General features: G+C 37.9%; 1 protein-coding gene across 7 annotated transcripts in view; it reads left to right on the top strand.

Annotated features, from left to right (window-relative positions):
• The window catches only part of DOCK9 (dedicator of cytokinesis 9), a 134,609-nt gene that overhangs the window by 2,239 nt on the left and 106,826 nt on the right, over nucleotides 1-25,544 (top strand). For 4 of the 7 annotated variants that reach the window (XM_075089937.1, XM_075089929.1, XM_075089919.1 and 1 more), the window contains exon 1: nucleotides 14,924-15,537. The exons of the other annotated variants lie outside the window; for them this stretch is intronic. In XM_075089937.1, coding sequence (XP_074946038.1) covers nucleotides 15,376-15,537 — 162 coding nt within the window. In that variant the 5' untranslated portion in view covers nucleotides 14,924-15,375. Of the gene's footprint in view, nucleotides 1-14,923; nucleotides 15,538-25,544 lie in introns of those variants that run through there. 7 annotated transcript variants of the gene reach the window in all.

The raw sequence follows: 25,544 nt of genomic DNA, 5'->3' as shown, positions 1-25,544 counted from the left end.
GCCAGATTTGTGATCCTTCTCCATTAGCTTGACGCATGGGGCAGAATCCTCACCTCTCTCCCCTACAGTCTTGTGCTGAAGTTCACCTTCCTGTTGGAGCCAGATTTTGCCCCTGCTGCTACGTCCTTCCTAATGTCGTTAATGCTGTTCATTTTATCTCTGAACTGATGTGTTCCTGCTCACATACTGTTTAAATAATGAAATAAAAGGCTAATGATTGCAGGTTTACCTTTACCTTTTTACCTTTTCTTCTTCCTTTGAATGCACTGTAACTGGAGTTTTTTGAGCACTCTAATGTTTGGAATGAAATTGTCTTTCCTTTTTTTTTTTTTTTTTTTCCTTTCTTTTTTTTTTCCCCCTCTCCTGTAAAAGACTTTTAGAAAATACTTAGTTCTATAAGTTTGACAGGTTGACCTGGTTCTTAGCTGTTGGAGTTTCTGAGCTTCATTGTCTGAAAAATCTCTTAGCCTGATCTGGTGAATGAAGGATTCTTACCAGTGTTACAGTAGCGTGGAATACTCTATTCAGCTATGTGGCTTTAAAGAAAAGACGACCCACTTTGTTTCATAAGGTGCCTCTCAAAGCTCCTTGATAGAGCACCCACCAACATTTTTTGAACTGAGTTGTCACAAAATGTCTTGCTTAAAACATTGTTCAGCATTGGTAACTAATGTAACTTACCGTCTTCACTTGCTCATGAGCAAATACTGAAGTTTTCCAATACTGAAAAAATACTGCAGCTGTTTTCCATTGGCTAGGCTTGCAGTGTAGAACCTGGAGACAGGAAAGAATGAATTCAAACTAACAGTTTTTGTTGGGTGATCTGTCCAGATATATGCAACAAATATTGCTACTGACTGTACATCTCTGCAGCAGAACGTACTGAGCAGTGATGCAAATCACCCAGTCGTTTTTTGCAGTAGCAGATAAAAGCGAACTGCTGATATTTCTAAGGTGGTATAGATTCTCTGACTTGTTTTTGTGGCTACTGTTTAACAGTTCCATCCATTTTTACCATCAACAATGTATTGCTAGACTTAAAGGCATTTCCCATCTTTAAATGACATTTATTACCTCATATTTCTAAAATATGCTTGTCTTATCTGCTATATAAATGTTCTTAGGATTATACTGATGAAAGAGGACCCAAGCCAGTATGTTAGTAGGACAGCATGGTATGCCTTAAATTTTCAGATTGCTCTTCATTGGAACTAAAAGTCAGAGACTGGCAGCCAACTGACAGACTAAATAGCTTGGCTGAGTAGTAAAAAAACATTAAGCAGATGTGGTTAGCCAAGCTAGTTTTCGTCAAAGAATGAAGCAAGCTATTTTGTTAGTGTTTGACATCTCATGTGTTCTTTCTGTTAGACTCAGTTTGCTGGACCAACGAGCACAGTTTGGATGCTGAACTGAAAACTACTTATTTGGCAATCAGCTTTTCACCATGGTTATAAGGCACATAATATGTGTCTTGATTATTTGGGTTCAGTTTTTGGTATTTTCTGCATGACAGTAGCATCTGAGTTGAATATGGTCTTGTGCATTCTTGATGATGTTTTGACTTCAGACTAGCCACTCAACTTAGAATCATAGAGTCACAGAATCATTAAGGTTGGATCATCAAGTGCAACCGTCAACCCAACAGTACCATGTCTCCTAAAATTTAATGTGATGTCTTTGGTCACCCAAATACATTTATGTCTGGGGAGGAAGACTGTGGGGATGATAGGTGTGTCTCTTAAACCAGCAATCTTACCAAGAGCAGTTTTCAATGCAATTTTAGTATTACGTGTTGTTGGAAGCGGTCTCTTTAAGTGGTGATGAGTGACCCAAAGCATGTTGTATACAGATCAGTAGCACTGCTGGAGGTATATGTGGTGTCTTATTCAATGATATGTTAATGATAATTTATCTCAGTGACAAAACAATGCGTTCTGCCCTATGTTAAATTAAGCTGACACTTAATAAGCAATTACAAGAATGTTTGATGTACCAGAGTTTGTTTGCTATTGCCTAGATGTCAATAAAATGCCCTTATCAAATATGCAGGTAGTGGAAGTGTTTAAATATACCAAATAATGCAGCAAGAGTTGTTTCCCCTATGTTGAAATTAACATTGTGCAGAAGAAACTGGAGACGTGGAAAACCAGGATGAAATCAGAGTGATTCCCGGATTGTTCTGTGCAGTTCTGCTTTTTGATTTGGACATATAAAATAGCTTCCAGTACTTGAAGGCTAAAATCATCATATCTTAATATAGTCTTGGCTTTATATGTTAACTTCAGGTACCTGGTAGAGCTCTTGAGTTCTAAAACTCTTGCAGAAATTCAGCCTTTCGGATGTGGAGGAAAATCAGTATATCATGAAGACAATGCTTGGATCTCCTAACCAGTCTTTGATCTCAAATTCACTGATGTTCATTTTTTTTTTTTTTTTTTTTTAAGATTACTTATTCTTGCTTTTAACGTGATGTCAGCTTTGTCTTTCTCTTTGTCTGTCCTGATCTCTGCTTTCTGTGAATCCCAACTCCATAAGAAAGCTGGATAGGTGCACTTTATGCTGTATTATTACAGTGTTTTTAACATAGTGTTTTCCCAGGAGTACAGTTACTGGGAGGATTACATAATATTCATTTTGGTTTGGTATTTTCCTTTGATTCACCTATCCTTTTGTGCATCCTGTACATAGAGGGCTTGTGCGCTTTTCTGCAAAGTGGCTTCTCTGTATATGATGAATGGGGTATTTGGAACCTCATTGACCTTCACTTGCAGTGTTTGCATGGAAAGAGAGAGCTGATGGCTTGCTTTAGCAAGCAAGCAAAAGTAGGAATTAAAAAGTGGTATGTAATGCTGAAGGGATGAGTGAGGACTGGGATCTTTTAGAGCTGATGGGTGCAGAAAAGCTGAAAAACATGGATAAGGCTTGAGCTTTCCATTAAGGAATGTGAAATTGTATATATAAGGAATTTGGAAGAAACAAATTGTTATGAATGGATGAGTGAAAGCAGAGAGATGAGAATTGCTATTCAAGATTTAAAAGGAAAAATCATTCCTGACAACGAACGTCATCCTAACACAACTCATCTTGGAGGAACTCGATGCGAATGGTATTGCTTATTTAATCAGTCTCTGAACTGTTGACCTTTCTCTTTACATGAGGGAGAAAACCAGATACTCAGCCCTGAAGAAGTTACTTTAGTTTATGGTACGTACCACTTACCTTTCTTAAGGAAATAAAGGTTGGCAGAGAATACGATCTTTTTGACAAAGGTGCTAATTTTATTTCAGCAAAGTGCGTGTAAAAAACTTTCTGATTGGACACAAAACAATAGGAGGTAAAGAACAGTAAGAAAACAATGTGTTATTTCTGGCAAGTCTGACACTGCTAAGACTTACTGGATGTGATAGACATTTCTGTGGTGGTGGAGATTCAGAGATTATCGTACTAAAGTATTAATAAGTACCCTTAAATGTATTTGAATTTTAAATATCAGTAAACTTCTTGCTCAGAAAGAAAACATGAGGGGAAAAATACAGGGCAGCTGAATTTCTGTGTGAACAAAAACACATTTAACCGTTCAACAACATTAGATCATTCTTGTTAGGTGCACCTTATTTCCTCATCAGTTTCTGGAACTTTTTCTATCCCACTAGATAAGGATAATTATCTTTAAAATAGAGGAGTAAACGCTTTAAAAATAGTTGTTTCTAATACAGCAAATATCAGATATCGGATGATGCTGAATTGAGTTTTTTGTCTATGGTGGCATCAGCTCTTACAAAGCATGGAATACCACAGCATACCTTCTCTTTCCTCTCTTCTTCCTACGCATGCCCTTTAATACTCAGTCAGGATCACATATTTGTATCTCAGTGGAAGTAGAACTCATTACACCTGAATTTAAACTTGGGAATTTCACAACTCCGTATTTTTTTTCCCCCTCCATATTGAAGGTTGTGTGCAATAAACTTAAAACTGTATATCCCACTTAGTCATTTGGTTATGCTGCATTGAGCTTCTACGCAAATGTTTCAAAAGGGTCTGTAAATACTAATTTTGAAAACTAGATCTTTAACATCATCTGTTTTTTTCTATTGCATAGGTGTAAATGTTCAAGTTATTTTTAAGTACGTGTGGTTATTGGACTGAGTGGTCACTTGTGAGTGAGTAGCGTCTGCCTGAGATTAGGTAACCATCAGGTATATGCAAGCTCAACAATTTGTGGTTTTGGCAGTTTAACCAGGTAGCTGTATTTTTTGAGGTAGCTTTAAGATTCTGCTAAATTCATGCATGTTTGCTTTGAAAATAGTAAGGAAAAATTACTGGTAAGTCATTGAAGCAAATAAGGGGAGTTCAATTTTCCAGATAGCAAGAAGCTTGGTTGTGTCCTTCTGAGAAATGTATTGGCTATATTGCTTTTATTTAAGAATTTCTGTAACTGTTAGAGGTGATCTGGTGCCAGTGGCTCTTTATGGAGATAAAGAAAAGGTGTAACATCTTTAGTGCGGGTATCCAGGAAACTCTTATTCAGACCTCAAATTTCTGTTGGTGGTTGAAGAACTTACCTAGTGCAGTGATATTAAAAATACTATACATTAAAAATGTACATGAAACTGCCTTCCTTAGCTAGTGTTTGTCTTTGGTTTTGAGATTGAGTGATCTCAAGTACTTCACTTGACTTCGATACTGAAGGGAAAATTCCTTAACTTGGAAGAGGGTAAAGAGAAATTAATTCTCCCTTGCCCCCCACCTTAGGTTGTCTGTGCCCATGAAAAGCATTAATTATGCAAGGCAGAAGAGGCATAAAGTTGCACAAGCAGTCAATGTTTTACACAATGCCTTTCTCATTGAAATATTTTTGAAATAACTTATATCTAAGGATGAGAGGATACTCCAGTAATTCTGACCATCTAGCATTCTAGACTTTAATTTAGAGGATGGATAGGTTTCTGAAGGAAGGCTTATGTTCTGTCTTAGTCCAGAGGCACTGATGTACTTAGTATCTTAAATTTAATAATCTATAAAATAGTGGTATCACATCATGAGAAAGCAATGGGATTTTTTTTCCCTTTATTTTTCTGTAAGGATTCTTAAAGTCCTTTTAACGAGAATGGAAGTGAGCATGTGTTATCTCAAAATAGAGGCTTCCTGTAATATTAAACACCCAAGAAATAACAGTCTCAGAGGCCTTAAAAAGCAACCTGTTAACACTGTGGACAAGATTTCCTGTACTAAGCAATGGCCAGAATTGGTACAATGGACTCTGCTTTGGAAAAAAGTCTACTAGACATCTAAAGGCCTTCAGAAAGTTGAGCAGAAGCTCTGAAGGTGGTTTTATGAAGAAAGCTGTTCTGGAGCACAAAGGTTTGGTCAGAGAAATCCAATATCTGTAGCTGAGGTCACCTTCTACTGCACTCCCACTGTGACTGGTTGAGAGAAATAGCAGCTTTGCTGCAGAAACTTTAAGAAAATAGAAATCTTAATCTGACTGCAGGGGTTGGGGGATGGGATTCTTTGTTGAATTGCTGCATCTGTTAGAACAGTTTGTCATCTCCTCATCTGTGCCCAGTGAATCAGATATGAGAGGAAGAATGGGGAATCCAGATACTGTCTTCTTGCATTCTCCTTCTCCGTGCAGAGATTGCTGCCTGTTGGAGACACAGGCAGTTCAAGTGAGGGGAAAAATGAGAAAGAAGAAATCAAGACCCTTTGTTGGAAATTCTGTCTGGATCCAGCACCTCAGACTGGTGAAAGTAACCATGCCTTCCTGTGAGTAGTGCTCTGTTTAAGGTAGTGTTGTTGCCTTGGGGCTACTGGTGAATAATCAGAATAAATAAATAAAAATAAGCAGCAGGAAAGATGTCTCCAAGGCATGTGGTGTGAAGGGGTGCTGTGGTTCTCTCACACAATCACAGGGTGGCTGGGTCTGGAAGGGACCTCTACAGGTCATTTGGTCCAACCCTCTCCTCAAGCTGGGCCACCTAGAGCTGGTTGCCCAGGACCGTGTCCACGCGGCTTTTGAGTATCGCCAAGGATGGAGACTCTACAACCTCCCTGGGCAACCTGTGCCAGTGCTCGGTCACCCTCACTGTGACAAAGTGTTTCCTGAGGTTCAGAGGGAACCTCCTGTGTTTCAGCTTGTGCCCGTTGCCCCTTGTCCTGTCACCGGGCACCACTGAGAAGACCCTGGCTGGGTCTTCTTTGTACCGTCCATTCAGGAATTTGTGTACATTGATGAGGCTGAACGTTGTCTGAAAAATCTGATTCACAGGAATTCTGTGCGAAGGCTGAATGTACAGTGGACCTTGTTATGTACATATTGTCAGTGCTGGTGGTTCTGGAAGAGGCGTCAACTTTATAATTCTGAGCAAATCAAGGAAATGAGGTTTAGGCTGGCTTCACACACACACACCCCCACACCCCACACACCCCCACACACATCCACACCCACACACACCCCCACTTCTGTAGTTCTCTTGAAAAGTTCTTCTGGTGATAATTCTAGGAAGGAATACTAGAAATTAAAAAACATGGGGCACTAAATCAACAAAACCGTTTGCTTCTCAAAATGATACCTCACTCTTCTAAGCTTGTTTGGAACTTCCAGTGGTGAATGAGTTTGTGCATAAACAATGTTACTGTCCCTACAAGTTGAAATCAAATAGTTGCTTTTGAAGTTTCTTCTGCTAAGAAACATAGTTGCTCATGCAGTGGGAATATCAAGTGATGCCACCTAAAATTAACTAAGCAACCAAAATACACTTTGAAACACAACCCTCCCCTAAACCCAAACAAAACAAGAAAAACAACTCCAACCCCCCAAAAACCTATATATATATATATATATATATATATAAAAAGCCCAGTAAAGGTTTATGTTTAGTCACAGCAAAGCTGAGAAGGGCTAAGATGCAGAGCTGCCAGAATACAGAGAAGCCTGTAACAGATCATCAGTGCAAATAAATAGTCCTTAGCTGCTGCTTTGTGTAGTTCTGGGTGATTTCTTATATTCAGTTGTAACTATTGACTTAAAAGGATATAGCATGTTGACAGATACTGATCTAAGTTTGGAAATTTGAGGCACAAACTGAACTGCTTTTAGTACTGCCAGGTACTCTGTGGATGGGAAGGAGTTATTCGGTGAATTCGGATAAGACGAGGGTTGATGTTTTTACTACTACAAAATAAATCCCCCAACAAAGAGTGACTGCACATTATACTCAGAATGGATAATGCTTGCATAATTTTAAGTAGAGAAAGCATTTAATTCTGGTTACATTGGTGCAGGATGTAATACATTGTAATTTTTATGTTATTGTAAGTGAAATGTAGTTGATTTCAGGAGCCTGGGGTTTCATTGTACATGTGCTTGTAGGCATTTCATTTGGTTTCAGCTTGCAAGTTGAGAGCCTCTACTGCCTTTGGATGTTTGTGTTTTGACATTAAGTGATATGAGCTCGCTACCTTATTAGTTGCCCAAGGTACAACTGCCCTTCATATGCTGAAGGGAGTACTGAAACATACAAGAGTAAGAAAAACAGAAACTCCACAGAAAGAGCTGGGTGTTTTCAGTGGGAGAGGCAAAGGCTAGTAAGATAGCTCTCGGTCCTGTTTTAACATTGCCAATGCTATTTCATGCTCTTTGCTCTTTACTGTTGCATAATGGTTTTTATAGCTTTTGGTTTCAGAGGAAGTACTGTTCTTCACCAGGGCACTGATACTGGCAGAGAATCTGCTTGCACTTCCCTTGATGCCTTTCTAGGCTTGTTTGTAGGCATCGTTGTAAGTGACTACAACCAGGCAACAGAATAATACCGAACCAAGGCTTTGTGAAAATGAGATGGAAAATCACCTCATCTAGCCTGTTCCTCACTTGCCCCAGAACGGTGATGATGACAGGTGGTATTTCAGACCTCTTTCTGCCAAGCATATATGCACCCGCTTGCACTGGCACTGATTTCCTGTGTAGCGTAATGTCATCTGATTTAGTAGGTGGTTTAGCTGAAAATCATGGCGTTATGTTTGCCTTTAAGAATGTTCAGGGAGGCTTCATTCTCACTGTTTGCTAGTCCAAGAGGGTTTTTAAATTCACATTGGCCTTCAAACGTCAGTGAGTTTAAAAAGAGCATTCAGGTTAATGAAGAGATGACACACGTCATAATTATTTGAACCGTGCTATTCTAGTTTCCTTCAGAAATTGTCTTGGGATTCTTGTTTGCCAGGCTTGCTGTCACCTGAGAGTTATTTGCCTGGTATTGTATATGGACTTAGATGGACCAATAATGTTATACACTAATTTCTTTCTAGCCAGAGCATACAGCATGATCCAGTAAGTTTTTCCTCACATGAAATATGAGGTTTCTAATAGGAAGAAGAAAAAAAATCCTGCTGTATACAGTCTTGCTGGTAAAGGGACAATAATTCTAGCATAATATTCTGGCAGCTAATGGTCTGCTGGAGGGGAAGTTGGAATCTGTTCCTGACTAAACTAGGAACAAAGGAAAGGACAAAGACCTGAATCTGAATAACCTCCACAGAGGGATTAAAAGTATAAAAGGATGTATGGGGCCCAAAGTTCCTACTACTCTTTGCTGAACACAGTATGGTAGTCAAAAACTGGGTTTCAACATATTTTTCTTTTCCCCCTAGTCTACTGTCCTGTTGACCATTATTTATTCTAGCATGGTTTCATTAGTGTCTCTGTAAATAATACCCTATAATTAATGACTTGTTCTGTAGCTCTCTAATAATAATAATAGTAATAATAATAATAGTAGTAGTAGTAATAATAATAATAATAATAATAATAATAATAATAACAACAACTTTCTGTTGCAGTTATCTTGCCAGTTATTTAAGAGCCCAGAATAATCACTTCAACTTCAGAAAGTGGAAAGTTATGTGACCACTAGATGGAGTCCAGTGAGCATATTTCAATACCAGAAATCCTATGGTATGGCTTGAAATATAAAACAGTGAAAAGGCCTGGGTGTTTTTTGTCTCACACATAACAATAAATGTTCATTTGTTCAGTTTTGATTGACTTGGACAACTTCCTAAAGTTCTTTGGGTTATTCTTGGAATGTCTGTCCCCAAGGTGTACTTGAGATAAGTTTAAACTTAAGGCATGTGGTTTACTGTCAGCTCCCGCTGCTCATCTATGGATGAAAATGTATTGCTGTTTATGTAAGAACGGACTTGTGAGAAGACTGACCTTTCCGCAGCTTTCAACTATGTGATCTAAAACTGTTAGCTGAGATATTTAGCGTTTTGTAACTAGCAGGGTTTTAAATTTGTGTGGATCTCTCCATCAGCACATACATAATACTGTGTATGCAAGACTTGGAATAGCATTTCCTGGGTTGTATCGTTTATGCCTCCTTCCCACTTCGCTAACTGTATAAAAGGCATAATAGACACAAACATTCCCATGTTTTTTGATTAAAAGAAACTTGTCATGTTAGCCAGCTATGACAGCTTCCTTGACTAGATAGGACAGAACTAAATCTTGCTCCAATTTTCATAAGCATTATTTTTGACTTTTGATATGATCTTTGACATTAGAGACATCTCATACAAATAATAAACTGCTTCTGGTCTTCAGCCTGGTGGTATACTTAGTATTTCTAATGTAACAGTAGTTTTTTGTTTCTGTTCAGTGCAAATCTCTTCTTAAGGTCTTGCTGAGTGTGCAGATTCTTGTTCAAAATTACATGGGAATCCAAGCATGCTATTCTCAAGACTAACTCCTGGAATAATTATACCTGCTTTCTTCTGAAGGATGGAATTCTCTTGGATCTTTTCTCTGTCTCTGTGGTTAGTGTGTGGCTATCCAGCGTAATGCCACAGATTCACGAAAACTTACAGGTTGAAAGGAAAATCTCTGGAAGTTGCCTAGTGCAATCCATTGCTTAAAGCAAGTCTGGTTAGAGCAGGTTGCTCAGAGACTATGCCAGTCTGGTTTTAATATCCACGAAGATGGAAATAGTTTAACTTCAATAGCTGATGACCCTTGTGGTTAAAAAAAAAATAATCTTTTTATGCAAATGGAATATTCTGTGTCTGCTGCGTCTTGTCCTCTGAATTCAAGAAGAGCCTGGCTCTATCCTTTCTCTGCCTTCCCGTTAGGTAGTTGCAGGCAGCGATAATATCTCACTTTACCGTTTACTTAAGCCTGAACTGTCCAAGGTCTCTTAGATTTTTTTTTTTCAACGATCATATGCTGCAGCCCTAAACCATCATGATGGCCCTCCACTGGACTCATTCCAGTATTTCAATATCGTTCTTGTACTGAGAAGCCTGCTCAGTGTGTTCAACTTGCTGTCCACCAGGATGTCATCCTTATCATCCACTCACTCAGACCACATCTGCCTAATTTGGCTACAAGGATGCTATGGGAGACTTGTGTCAGAAGCCTTGTTTTACTAACATTATTCAACGTCCACTGCTGTCTCTGTGTCTGCAGAGCCAGCCATATCACCACAGAAGGCAAACAGGGTGGTCAGGCATAACTTTTATGTTAAAATCAGTAAATCTGTGTTGTCTACTTGGGAACTACACTCTTATTCTTTATATGTCCGGAAATGGCTTCCAGGAAGGTTTGTGTCATAATTTTCCCAGAGACTGGAGTGAATCTGACCAGCCTGTAGTTCCCAATAACATCCTTCTTGCCGTTCTTGTTAGCGGATATGAAGATTACTAAGAATAATCCATATCCAAGCAGATGCTCTGCACTAGTTTTGACAAATCGGGTGCTGAAGAGGTTTACTCTGAAGACAGAGTAAAACTCACTGTTGTGCCCACAGAGCAGCTTTTAGTAGTTCCTGCTTTCCAAAGAAACATGAATTCTTGAAGAGAGTTACCTGAAAAAGCTCTTCTATGAAATTTGCATGAAGCAGTCATTGCAGAAACAGTCCTTGCATCAGGAACCAGCACCTGAATTTCCTTGTTCCTCTCCTCTAGGAATGTTTCTAGTACATATGACCTGTTGTATGTACACTTCTTTTCCCTCTTGCAGGGCTATTGGATCTTCAAATCTTTCCTATGATATAGCTTTATCAGGCAAAAGTGAGTATGTTTTCTTTGCTGTACTATCATCTGGTTGTTAAGGCATTCCAAAGAGTGGTAAGTGATGTTGATTTTAATCTTTTTCGGCTAAGGAGGCTGTAGGCCCACATCTCTAGCATTCTGGGCTGATATACAGGCCCCTGCCAGATGGAGGGTAGTGCTCCACCTACAGATACTGTCATGTTTTGTGAAAAGCTGAATTCAGTCAGGATGTGTTAAGATCTCTAAGGAACCAGATGTTCACTGCTGTCAAGATGGCAGCAGTCTGGGCATTTTAAATACCAAGGACAACTTTGTAGGTAAAAATGTAAGTAGCTACTTCTAATGTTTTAAGAGATTAAGCTATTGTGGTTCCTGTGCTAGGACCTAGGTGCTTGAATCCTGCCTGAATTATGTTCTCTTGCAGATATGGGCCTGTGTCTTTATGAAGTGCTTTGCTATAGTGATGGCATGTCTGAAGACAGAATGTCCACATTGCTTTTAGTAACACATTTGATTGGAAGGTCTCCCTAGTTTGATAAGTACTCTCTCAACTATTCAATATCTGCCTAGTTGCCTCTATTAAATTCTCATTTTGTTAATAAGAATTTTATAGGATTCCCTGAAGGTTTTATATAAACCCAGGTAATTGTTCCCTAAAGTCTTCTACCTCTGTAAGTGTTAACCAATGTCAAACTGAAACTTGTACACATTGGTTAGAACTGTCCAATGTCTAGCACGTGTGTTTACTCTGTACCTATGTGATTACGCTTGCTGGAACTTATTTGGTTGTCAGAGAGTTGCTTAACAAGTTGATTTGAAGTCCTCCAGTTCCCAAGTGAAAAGTCATCATTAGGCATTTACTGTAATCTGAGGAGGACTGGTGGTTAGACCCTTAGAGCAATTGTCTAACTGTACTGTTAAACTGTTCCCAGCAATTTTTTGGAGAGGAACTAGAGCTTCTTTATTAAATATCAAAGAGAGCCCATCTCAAAAAGATATGATTGTGAACAAGTCGGAGCTAACACAACTAATTAATCTTTTTGTCTTGGGGAATCTCATAGTGCAATCAGTACAGATTCAATGTAGTATACAGCAAGGAGGAGCTTGTTGCTCCCTGCATAAGCAGGCGGTTCAGCTAAGGGACGTAGTATTTGCAAAATATACTAACTCAAATAACTCTTCATAGGTCTGCATGCTTTCTGGCGCAGACCCTTTTTCACAAACCAAGAGAAGACAGACATTAGTGATGTATCCTCTTTACGACCTTCCTCTCCTCCCCACCTACTCTTCCTTATGGAAAAAGACCTTCTCATAACCCAGGCTCAGCTAAAGGCAGTTTGCAATGTCTAGCCTGCTGCTCCTGTAATGTACAGTCTGGTCTTGTTCATATGTTGATTTTTTATTTATTTATTTGTGTTGTGTTTTTTTTTTTTAAATTGGATTAAGACTTTTAGCTACCTTAGGCTGCCATTTAGCTCTTTTCAATTGGTAGAAAAAGTTCTGTCAGACCTTTACAAGAATTTTTCCAGCCTCCCGTTTTACTTTGAGATGTAATACTGTAATGGATAACATTACGTTGTGTCACATTTCTGTCTGGATGTTCACTGGTTGTGGAGGGTGGTTGCTCATTACAATTGCAGGAGTCTGCTTAGTTAAGCTGGAAACTTACACTTTGCACCAAGTTAACATCTTAGGAAAAGGTCTGCTTGCTGGCAGACTGCTTTGCACACCATTGAGATATCTCATAATATTAATCTATAAGCGTCTGGTCAAGCTGCTCCTCCCCATGGTTTCTTCCCACCCCTTACGTCCCCGTATTTATCTCCCTTTCAGGCTCCATTTGGAATGCTTTTTATGTCATTGTTGTTACCACTGTGTTGATCCAAGTCAGTTTCAGTTGCCTTTTCTAAAATAGTGTAGAAACATGATGCTAAATTTACTGAAAACATAGTCGGAATTAAATTTGCTCTTAATTGGTTTTGAACTAGAACGCCTCCCAGGGACACTTCCAACCTGAATTAGTCTATGATTCCGTCATCTGTTTGTTTCCAAATTAAATAGTTTGTCTTCCTGTTTCTCCACGTCCTACCTGGTGCTTTAAATGTGAGGTCATTTTCTAGGCATTTGAAGGAAGCGTCTAGTACATGGTAATTTGTTGTAAACTGACTTATTTTTCTCATACTCTCTTGCATCACAAGCTACTTTTTCTACTTTTTGCTAGAAACATTTCCAGTTATTAAGTCTTTGAAATTGCACATTGCTTTCTTTTAATGATCTCTTAACTTTTGATATCACATATGGAACCTGAACTTTGTCAGGTCTCTGTAATCCTACCTCCCAGATGGGAATGAAGTGGGCTCCTGCACCAGAAACAGTTAACTCGAATGTACCTTTTGGGGGTGCCTTCCATGGTAATTCCCATGGCTATTTTGTCCTCACATGTTTGCAAGGATGTCTCTATCCAACCTCAGTGAATGGAGAAAAACATGGCGCTCGCTGCCCTGCTTCTTGTTTTCAAGGAGGGTAGGGTAGGTAGAGAGACAGAAGAAGATGTGGAGACATTGCTGTGCAAGGTTTATGGTTATGATTGAATTATCTTTGCCCTTCAGAGTAGAATTTATGCCAAATTCTTCACCATTGCCTTCTGTATTGTCCTCCCACAAAAGCTATTCCTTGCTAAGTAAACTACCTTAACACAATTTGTATTTCTTACAATATGTGGAATGTATTAGCTGCTGCCTTTGAGAATATGGGACTGGCAGGAACTACTTGGATCACTGTCAAATATTTTATTTTATTTTTTTTTTTAAACAATGTGTCTGCATGTTTTTAAACAATGTGTATGCAATTTGTATTTAGGTTATAAATGTAATGAGAAGCATACTGAGATGTATTAACTAGCCAGATGTCAGGGAAAAAATGCTAATAAATCTTAAAGATTTCTTCTAAATGTCTGATTATAGCATGCAAGTATTTCCTTGAGATAAGTTAATTTGCATGGGGGCAAATCTGTAGCTGACATTGTTAATCTGCTTATTCCAACCCTTCATGCTTCACTTAAGTCCGTTTAACTTAGCTTATTTTAACTCTGTTGCAACAACTTGAGTTTTTGAAGTTTACTTTTTCATCCAGTTTTACAATTTGGTAAGAAAATAGGTAAAAACATCTCAGTGCTTTCAGTTTAGAAGAAACATAAAACTAATTAGCAGTCTCTGAGAGGGTGATCGATACTGTTATGGTATGGATTGGGACAGTTATTTTTTATAAATTCCTTGCCTTTAATAGTAGTTTAAAAATTTGACACTTCTCAGTGTCAAAGATGTTTACATACTTGTGTGACAGATACCAGTACAGTATGTGGAGTAGAATCCTGTAGTGATAAATGCAATCAATACAGGTGTGATTCAATACAGCAAGAAATTTGTGGTTTAAATTTCATGCTGTATTTTTGTTCTGGATGTGGATGTTGACCTGAACTAGGTAGTCAGCTGTGTTCTTTTTTTCCTTTTTTAATGACTATTGGCTATTTGCAATCGAGGACTAGTAAAAAGTCTGTTTCTGGCAGGTGGGAATTGACTGATCCACTTTGCATGCAAGGAAGAAAGGAAAAAGTAAAGACAGCCTCCAGCTCCCTCGTGGTTTGTCTGAACTGATAATAGCATGCTGATAACTTACAGATTTGGTTGAAGTAGGTTTATATAACACGCTGGGTTTTTTCCCCATAGCAGCAGTGATTTAAGAATTCTCCCCTCATATTTTGAGTTTTTTATTTTGAAGTTTTTTGCTTTAAGCACTAAAAAGCACATATAGGTCAAGCAAAGAAATGTTTGCCAGTACGAACTCTGTGCTAAGCATTCTGGGAGAGTGCTTTCTTGCAGCAGATGAGGATTCTTTGTGGCTGGCAGCAGAAACTGCAGCAGTATCTTTGCAGTTTGCTTTCATCTTTGATTATGTTCTAAGGATGTCTGAAATATAGCAGCTCTTTCCCTGACCCTCTGGAATATCTTTTCATCTCTGCTGTGGAGTATACCCCATGCTGAAAGCCTCCTGTCTTCTACAGTTGAGGTATCCTTTGCTTTTCATCACCCTCTGATTTTTGTCTTCTGCGGCTGGATTTTTGGCAGGATTTGGCTTAAGCAAATAGGATTACATTTCAGTAGCTGATGGTTTCTCGTCAAGGAATATACTAAATGTCAGACGTAATGAAGACTGTGCAAAGAAATATTTCGGCGAAGCACAGGAAAATTATTCGAGTCGAGCAAAGGAAGAAGACATTCTGCAAATGCAATCAGGGCTGCTAGAAATGCAAAATTCAACAGATTTGGAATGGGTTGCACTACAAGTGTGGTTCTGTTTAAAGGCATTCGTACAGTTTTCGAGAGGAACTGTGGTTATATTTGCAAACAGCAAGGGGAAAACAATGCCCTTGAATACACAGCATTCAGCTTGCCAAATGAAGATTCAGGAATATTGATTCATTCATCCCTGGTAAATACAAACTTGTTTCATTAATAATTTTATCTGCTAATTGAAAGCTAAACTAAAACCACGATACTATGTTTATTTAACATCTGCTATGTACAGACATGAATATACCTTGTCCTGATACTATAGGATGTTAGTGTATGTATGTGACATATAATACACATGTGCATGCAGCTGTAATGCTAAAGCTTAGGATTAATATTGATTATATCATTTTGATTTGTATTGGTAGCTCTGAAGAATTTGCAGTCCATAAACATGATTGTTATAGAAGATCGTCTGCTGTTAGGTCTTTCTAAACATACTCTTGGAATGTATTTGGCACTTCAGTTGAAGGACAACAGATGATTACGGAATTTGGAAAAACTAAGCAATGCATTGTTGGGAAACAGTAACCCAGGATTTAAGGTTTATTTTTTTCAGATGGATTTGAGTACATTTTTTTTCTTTTTTTCTTTTTTTTAATTCTCTCTGAAACTGTTCTATTTCATTTAACTTACTGAAAGGGATACAGGAGCATTCCAGAAGAAAAAAATGGTTAAAGGGAGTAATAACTGTTTTCTGAACCTGCTTTGCTCTCAAAGGCTTTTTTAGGTGTTGCCTGATGCAAAGAAAACAGGCTTTAAAGTGAGACTGTCTTCTTTGTACCCCCCAGGTTAATGACGCATTTGTGCGTCAGATGTATTGCATTTAGGCTTGAGGGGGTGGAATTGCAATAGCTAATGTGCACTGCTTGCTTCAGAATTGGGCTAGTTAAGGATTTAAATATTTACATTAAATAATTTGGGGTTACTTGTTAATTGCTTTGTCACTGACTAGATAGTTGGAATAAGAGGGGTGTGGTACACTGAAATAACTGGACAGATTTTGACAAGCTTGTCATGCCTGCTGGTGTACCCATGCTGTGCAACTGCAGTTATGGAAAACCTTTAGAAATTTCACAAAGCTTTGTTGTCGTTATGTTGTTTAGATCCTTTCTTGCTGAACTCAAATATAAGGAAAAAAGGGGGGTGTGTGTGGGTACCTCTGTGTGTGTGTATATATGTGAATGCGTGTGCGTGTATATATATGAATGCATGTGTATGTATATTTATATGCACACACATGTATATGTATGTTTATATACATGGATACATGTACATAAGCTTCCAGGAAAGAAGACAGAATGATCTGAACTGTCTTCAGATGCTTAAAATAACTTACAGTATGTATGTTACCCTTCATGATAATATTGCATTTTATAAATTCTTAGTAAGGTTTGATATTAGAAATAAAATGGCTTCCTCTAGGTGTTAGAAGCCTTTTTACACTGTTAGCCATTTTTAAGTTAGCCTCATACAGGTGGTTTTTAGGCATTTGTTAAACTCTGGACAACGAATACTTTCAGTAACTTTTGCACTCCATTGACTTTACGACCTAACATCTTTACTGGCCTTTAATTCTACGTATAGTTAGATGAGTGAGTGAAGAAACACTTTTTAAAACATGTGATACAAATTATTGTAACTTGGAGGGTGCAGTGAAATTTTTTTATGTTGTGTAACATTTTTTTTCCTCCTTTGTTTCATGTGGTATTTTTTCAGCAATAATTTCTTTTTAATTTAGCCCTACAGAATTGGTTTGCAAACTGGCAAGATTAAGCACACAATATGCTTAGTCTGCTCTTTACGACCAAATTTCCACATTTGTCACTAAAGGGTTTGGGGTTTTTTTTTGTCTTTTTTTTAAAAAAAAACTCCAAAATTTCTAGATGTTTTAAAATAATGATACTGGGTTTTATGATTTTCCTGTATGGCTTTGCCAGCTTGGTTTAACTGGAAGTAGTGGATTGAGATAAGTCTCTTCCTGGGATAAATACTTGAAGGTTAATATGGAAGAGTGTGTGGGATTGAGGGGTCAGAATGGCTTCCTGCTCATTGTACTGCACTAGTGTAGTCCGAAAGAAAAAAAGTCAGAATTTACAAGAAAAAAAAAAAAGGGACTTCATGAAGAGGTCATGCTCTTGATAGTCACAGCTGTCACTGACTATTGCTTTCTGAGATGCTGTGTGAGGCTGGGGAGCAGTTGCTACTTACTGACTTATGCCCCTGAAGGGTGGAAAGCAAGATTCTCTGAAGAGTGGGAAAGGGGGAAAAATGCTGCAGTCCTGGCAACAGTGACAAGATATTTTATGAAATTCATCTAAGTGTATACATGGAACTCTTAAATGACTTAATTTTTGTACTCTTTGCTATAAAATCTTATTTGGCCAGTTCTTCCTCCTCTGAAAGGTGGCTTTCAGGAGGAGAAAGTACCTTGCTTCTCATTGAGAAGCTGTGCAGGGAGGTGAGGACTACAGGAATACTCTTCCTCTGAAGAGAAGCTGTACAGCCAAGACCAAAAGAGAGCGGTAGCGTGTCACTTCCCTCTGTTCTCTTTAATTTTGGTGGATGTTGCAACAGATGCAAGCGTGGGTGTATGGCTTCACCTGTTTGTTTGTCTGTGCTGCAACACATAGTCGAGCTGCAATTTCATACCTCTGCTTTCCTGGCTGTACCTGTTATCTGGTCTATTTAGATATTTTGGATCAAACATCTCCTGATAGAGAGTTGTCAGAACACCAGTTAATTTAGGGAGTCCTTTAATTTAAGAATACATTGATTTTCTTACAAAGCCAGTGTTGAATATCTGTGAAAATTTCCTGTGAACAGAAAGCTCTCGGGAAGCATTTCTCCTGGAAGGGAAATTCCCCTGTTCTGTGAAGAAAAAAGGAAGCAGAAGTAGTGGATGTAGGGTACAGGTTTTTTTAAAATGTAACCTGTAATCCAGAGGTCTGGAGGTTATATTTAAAGTCTTACTAAATCTAATTAAAATTTTATCTTAAGCAGGTCTGCTCTTTTGCATGAAATAAGTCAAAGATAAATTGAAGCTTGGGTGAGAATGTCTTCTCTGGAGTAAAGTTTATTTCTATCCATTTTTCTATCCATTTCATGTCATTCAAACTTACAATGAAAATGCTATTTCTTATCTTTGGGATGGGAACATTTTGAGCCTGTCACATAAACTTTACCTTGCTAAAAGACAGGTTCTCTAAGGTCTTTAGGCCCACATGGGTGTAAAAATCAATATTTTAGTAAAAGACTATAAATTTAGTTTGGGATGCTATTAAAAGTTGCATCAAAATTAATGGAAATATATTTTCCCAAAATGTCCATCTAGGGCATGTTTATTTTCTGCAGATATTGAGGAAACATTCTAATTTGCTAAGTTTTGTAGTAAATTGAAGGATACACTTTCAAAATATTAGCTTGTAATCTTGAACTACATTACTTAGTTTGATTTTCCGATGATTTTTTAAAAAATCATTTTCAGCATGATGTTACATGTTGTTTCTGCCGTGTTGTAGTAGCTTTGAGTTAGGAGGGTTTTGGTTCCCCTCCCCCCTGCCCCTTATTTTTATATTCAAATTCCATTTTATTGGTAATCATTGTATAACCAATGCGTATGAGTGAAGTGTTACTGTACAGTTTAGGGCCTAAACAGCTCTTTCAGATGGTAGACAAAGATGGAAAATGAGCAAAGGACAATGATGTGGTGGCAATAAAACTAAAGAGATTTAGAAGTTTGGGTTTTGCTAATAAGCCTGTTTGAAATATTCGATAAAGGAAGAGGCTAGCTGACTGTACTAGCAAGACCAGTGGAGGATCTAGAAAATTCTATAGTGGGACAAATGGGGCTGAAGGTCATTAACTTTTTTCTTTCTTTCTGTCTGAAAATTCCAGAAAGCAACATGCTTTTTGGCCATACTTGAAATGTTTTTTCCGCAGTTCGCTTCTTATGGCCTATTCAACACTGCTGTTTCTCTCATTAAACTCTATAACCTTGTAGTTTTGTAAAGCTACTTCAGGTAGTTTAGTAGCTGTAACATGTGCAAGATGTGGCCTAATAATTTTAAGTAGTCTTTTAGTAAGTCTAATGTGGAAAATATCCTTAATTTGAATAACTGTTACTTAATTTATACTTACACTATTTCCAAGAAGAAATGCAGGGCATTTTGAAATAGCGTATGTCTAGCTTTTAATAGGATAAATTTAGGTATTTGCTGGAAACGGAACCACCAACCTTATATTTTAGTAACTGCAGTTTCTTAGTTTGTGTAACCTGTTGACACCCGCGCCATTGCTGGTGTTTTTGTGTTTTTGTGTGACTGCTGTTTCTGTGCTGCTCATGAGTGATTTGGTTTATTAATAAACTGTGACATCTTTAAGATATACCAGAGTCTGTGCATGTAGGAAGATTGATTAATGACAGCAGTGAACTATGTCATTCTGGAAATAACTCCACAGTAGACATTCAAGTTGCAATATTTTGATTTCAGAATAATTTAAAATTATATGTGTATGATTTTCAGAAGATTGTTTTCTTGATTTAGCATGTGATGTGTTTAAGGTAAATCTTAACACATTAATTTATTAAAAGGCTTTATGTTAAGGCCTGTTATTGCTGTCTGAATTAACAAATTAATATCAACTTGCTTATTTAAATTAGAAAATTTTAATAGAAATAAAATAGAAATATATGAAGGAGAAAGTTCTAGGGAAATCATTCTGCTGAGTAAGTGGAAGTCTTTTTTTTTTTAATGGGCTTAAACAGCTTATGCAGCAATTCTCTAATGGTGTGCAGATAATTTGTATGGCTTAGTTTGTTATTTCATTCTCATAACTTGCTTGAACTTGTAACTGTATTACAAGTGGCTTTTATTCTTCAGCTAGTGGAGCATTAGACCTCATTAGGCTACTTAATAAGGAAGAAAGAGACATGTTTGAGTACAACATCTAACTGTCGCATAGCTTTTCATGGATCACTTGCATGAGAGCACTTCTTTTATCTCCTTTCATCTTACCGCTTTGGGTGAATAAAAACCTGGTGTCTTATGTGCTGGCGTATAGTTTTGGCTAAATCTCCTGCTGGTTTCTGTATAATTTTTTTTGTTTTGACCTTTCATTAGACTCCTTTGTGAAGAATGCTCGAATGTCCATCTCTGGTATCCCTCTGCCCTCTTGGCAGGGGAAATTGCAGCACAAATTCACGAAACATGTTGTTCCTGCAGCAAATAAACTTATTGGAAAGATGCACATGAGAGGATCACCAGACATAGGTTGGCAGACACTGAGTGCACTGGCATGCAAAGGATAAGATTACATGTTGTATCTTCAGGAAAAATTATTTAAGACCGAAGGTGAAACCTGAGGATAGTTGGTCAAGCCAATATGCATAAGCCATTGTTCATCTATGACAAGATAAGTTGGACTAGCACAGAAAAACATCCGGGCCAAACAATATGGCATTAGGTTGCACCCAGGTAGAAAACATGTTCCCTTTGAATGTAGCAGCAGGGGCTCTTGGGGGAGCTGGATATTCTGCTTTGAAAGCAAGCAAGGTGTCTGGAGTTAAAAAAAAAAGCAAACCAAAAAAAACCCCAACCCAACACACAAACCACCAAACAAGCAACTTTGAAGTCTTATATGATCTTGAGGAATGGGAAGACTTCTGTGGTGGAGAAGCTGTGTGGGTGGTGCTTTCAAGACTAGAGTCTAGGCTTAGTGAACACACAGAAAGGAGCTGACTTCTCTGCTCCTTCCTAACACTTCCTTCTACCTGCTTTAGGAACAGCCTGAAACACTCATTTGAACCATTTGCAGATGCAGGTATCCTGTTCTGGCATGAAATTAAATGCAATTAAAGTAAAGCTGGTAGCCAACTGCTAACTCTTGCAATGTTCTTGTTTCTTAGAACTCTAGATTGTGAAGTCTGAGGCAGGTTTGTGTTTCAGTTTAGAGGCAAACCAAGATGCACTCTTACTTCAGGCCAAGGAGCAAATTGCTGCTGGAGAAAGTCCTGTAAGATTGGAGTTACACGGTGGGAAGAACCTTACCTTAGGCTTGCTTGGTGCAGAACCGCTTCAGTTTGAGACTTGGGGTTTTGATGTACTTTTTGTCTTTGGTTTAGTGTCAGTGCTGTCCTATTTGTTTCTGATAATTGTAAGGTTGTCTGGGTAGGAAAAAACCCCAAACATTTTTAGTCTAATACTGTTCTCACAGTCAGTCTGCTTGTTCATGTCCTATCTATAAGGAAGCATGTCAGAAAACCAGTTAAATCCTTTAGCAGAAGTGCAGTTTTAATCTTGAAGTCTTCTATCCTGACTACATTCTACTCTTTTTCTTTTTTTTCCCGTATTCTTTTCGTTCCCCTGGGACCATAAGGAGGTCAGTTTTTTCCTGAAAACAGAAAGTTATCTGTTTGAAATTAATTATCTGTATGAAATTAATTCCCAGTGAGTCAAGCAAGCGCACTTTAAGTCGATACTTCATAGATAACAGTATGCAAAAGTGTGACATGGGCAAGACTTAAGTTAATCTACATTTTGCTTAGCTCCACTGTGACTTCAAACTTATTTTAGTTTTGTATTTGTCACAGAGTAAGGGTGTCCAAAACAAGGTACTGTATCTTATCTGACAGATAGTAATGTCTAGCTGAGGGATATTAATGAGATATGCCATGTTGGTGTTAACAACTTTAGCCAAATTCTTATTCCATGAAATAGAGCTATTAAAAAAATGCATTGTACAAATACATTATGGACCCAATAGAGGCACTGACTGGGAGAATCCTTTACCGTTATGCTGCCACTAAAACAGGCAGATCAGTTTTTTATTCCAGCTTCTTGAGTAGTAATACAGACCTGTACGGTAGTGGTATCTTATTTCATCAATGCAACCTACTTATGATAGAGACCTCTTCTATGTGATATCTCAGCATCTTTGTCCTGCCCAGGCTACTTGACTGTATCCTTAAAAACAATGTTTTGAGAGTAATTTTAACTGTAAACCAAAATTTGAGATTTGTATGATGCATTTTAATATAAAGAGATGTCCCTCCAAAGAGGGCTTGTGATTGTACCGGTTCCAGAATGGGCTTAATTCTTGTTTTTACCAAGGCAAGTCAGTGAAATGGGAGTATTTTAGTTATAGTGTTGACAACATGAAAAGTTACATAATATGTAGTACACTCAAATCTGTCTTATACTTTTATCTTTCGTAAACCTTTTAAAAAATTATTTTCTTGCTAGAGGTTGTACTCCCTGTTGGTGAGACTGCAAGTTACTTGTTTGCAGCATTTGCCATAGGAGAAATGAGTCTTCCTAACTGACTTTCTTGTGACTTTTTGTATTTCATCTGAATGTAATGTGTATGGCAGGGAATCACCAGGAGAACTGCATGCTGAATTCCATCTGCTGTCAGCTGACTGAGCCTTTCACTTGAACTTGTGAATATATTCTTCCAGGCAAGCGAGTATCTGCTGGTCACTTAGGAAACTCAGCAGTATTAACATATGTGTAGCTGCAACACTGAATCTTCCACTGACACGTGAAATGGTATGCTTTTAATACAGCTGCAAGGCAGGCTGCCAAGTGTGGGAGGGCAGTGCTAGAATATCTCTTGCTAATACAGACGAGAGCAAGAAGTATTGGCTTTTAATGGTGCTTGTCATTCTGCTAAAGTGGGTCCATATTTTCATATGAGCTACTGCGTTAAAAATTCAACCCAAACCAAAACCCAACCAACCAAAAAATACCCCACCAAACCCCCACCAAAACAAAGCACCAAAACAAAGTATCAAAACCCTTCCGTCCATCCTTCTCATTTTTGAAAATTATTTTTTAAGAGATGCTGTGGGTTGCCAGGGAATTTAAAGAGCCACAAAGGAGTAGAGAATAGAGGTAGGGTTTTAGTAAACAATGTTGTCAAATCCTTGTTTTCACGTACACAGGACATGCAAACCTACAGCAGTGTTACTTCTTCCTCCCCTCCGCCCCCCGGTTGCTAGAGGTTAAGCAACAGTTGTTTGCTTAGAACAGCTAACAGACACAAGTTTGAAGGCTATAATTACAGCTGGTAGATTTAGTGAATGCCGATATTAGCCACTCAGGAGGGTTTAGTGATTTTGATGCAGATTGCAAGTGGGACTTGGGCAAAAGAAATGCCATTAAACAAAACTGCTCAGGTCTTAGCCTGTTCCTGCAGTGAGGCTGGGTAGTCACCCTTTCTTTCATCGAAGTTCAGAGGAAATTCTCATACACTGCCTATTCCCTTGCTATCACTTACTCTTCTTTATGTGGTATTGTGCATTAGGAAAGCAAGCTCTTGGAGTGAAAAGTGATTTGAAGGAATAATAGGGTGTATGTGGGGAACTTGTCTTTTGGGCATCAAATTTGCTGGATGAATCACTGAGGTATGCTGGGAATACTGACAACTTTTTTTTTACCTATGTAATTTTGTAATTACATAGGTAGTTCCTTAAGGGTATATGATGCAAGAAGAGAGCCAAATATTTGGCTATGGGAAGTAATATGAAAAGTTCTGTTGTTAAAATTACCATCAGAAGTCCTTCAAGCCTCTGTGTCTGTAAAAAGATGAAATGTGTATTTTCCATAATAATCTGAGTTGTTTTGCAGTCAGGTCTCTATTTAGCTAGTAATTTTCTGCAATTTTGGGAGCCATGTTGGAAATGAAGTCAAATAACTTTTGTGCAGTGACTTTCTTTTAGTATGTGCATTGTTTTCCTGGATTTTCTGTTGATCCTTATTCAGATAACTGCCTGTAACAAGAAACAAGAAATTTAGTAGTACAGGGTTTTTTTGCTTGTGTGGTTTTTTTTCTTTTAATTGCAGTTAAATGGCTTAAAACTACTACTCATGTAACAAGTTGATAGATTTTCAACATGTCTTAAAGTTCTTTTTTTTATCTTTCACTTTTTGAATCATACCTCTTTGATGAAATGACTTAGCTCCTTTGACGGTGTGGTGCCTCGCTAAGCAGTATCTCATGTTTTTGTGTGGTTCCCCTCCCTCCTCCCCGCCCCCTCTGTATTTTTTTTTGTGAATTAAATTATTGAGATAATAAGTAAGTCCTCAGCAGAAAATAAATTTTGGAAATCCACATCAGCTTAGTAATTAAGGTCTATTCCATGCAGGGTATAGCTCTGGAGGTACTGCTTCAGACTTTGGTTGTTGTTAAACAAAAGAATCTCCCTAATAGTACATGTGTGTTAATAAAATACAAGCTAGAAATTACATTAAACATTCAGTAGGAAAAATAACTTCAGTATCTTTAAGCTGATGTTATAAAGATGTTGGCTTGTTCGCTTTCTTTTCATCCTTCTTCATGTTTTGAGAAGAATAGGGAGAATGATGGGGAAAGAAAATCACATTTATGCTGAAATCAAGTAATCCAGATGCATTCAAGAGAAGTACCTGACCAGGATAAAACAGTGTTGCAGTTTAAAAGTAGAATCCTTTGTTAAGTTAACCAGGAGAAATACTATTTAAAGTGTGTAATATTTTAAAGTCTGTATTAGTGTGTGTGTTTGCAAGTGCCTTGTGCATAATAAGGTTGTGCACTTCTGGTTGCAGTTAAGTATAATTGCAGTCCATCTCAATGAAACAAATTCCTGTTTGGCAGCTGCATCCTCACGTAATGGTATAATTTAGTCTAAGCTATTCTGTACTTCCGTTTTCTGAAAACAAAGGGAGCTGGTGCAAAATAAAAGTGTAACTAAATGTTCTTGAACTATTGTCTACCTTGATCTACACAGGAAGATCTGTTTTTGTAAATTTGACTACACTGTTAGCTTCCTTCTGAACTCTTCAAGAAGCTTTATAGAGCAATGTTTTCTAGATTTCAGTGTCTCTATATTAGAGCGACTGCTTAAAAAGTAAATGGATTGACCTTGTTTTTCCTAGAGAAAGACAGAAACATAGTAAATCATTATTATCTTGACTAGTAGTTGATTTTTTTTTTATTTCTTTCAGTCCACTCATTAGAAATGTGCCTGCACTGTGGTCAGACCTAATTTCAAGATTGCAGTAAGCTGAAATAACAATATATTATGCAGGTGTGAGAGCAGAGAGAAGGGGAAGAGAAAGGGATATTAACAGCTTATACTAGGTCTGAAGGGTAAGCAACCTGTGC

Source organism: Phalacrocorax aristotelis, chromosome 1, assembly GCF_949628215.1.
Source record: "Phalacrocorax aristotelis chromosome 1, bGulAri2.1, whole genome shotgun sequence".
NCBI classification, from domain to species: domain Eukaryota; kingdom Metazoa; phylum Chordata; class Aves; order Suliformes; family Phalacrocoracidae; genus Phalacrocorax; species Phalacrocorax aristotelis.
The sequence above is the reverse complement of the archived record's forward strand: the minus strand, read 5'-3'. Positions and strand labels throughout refer to the sequence as shown.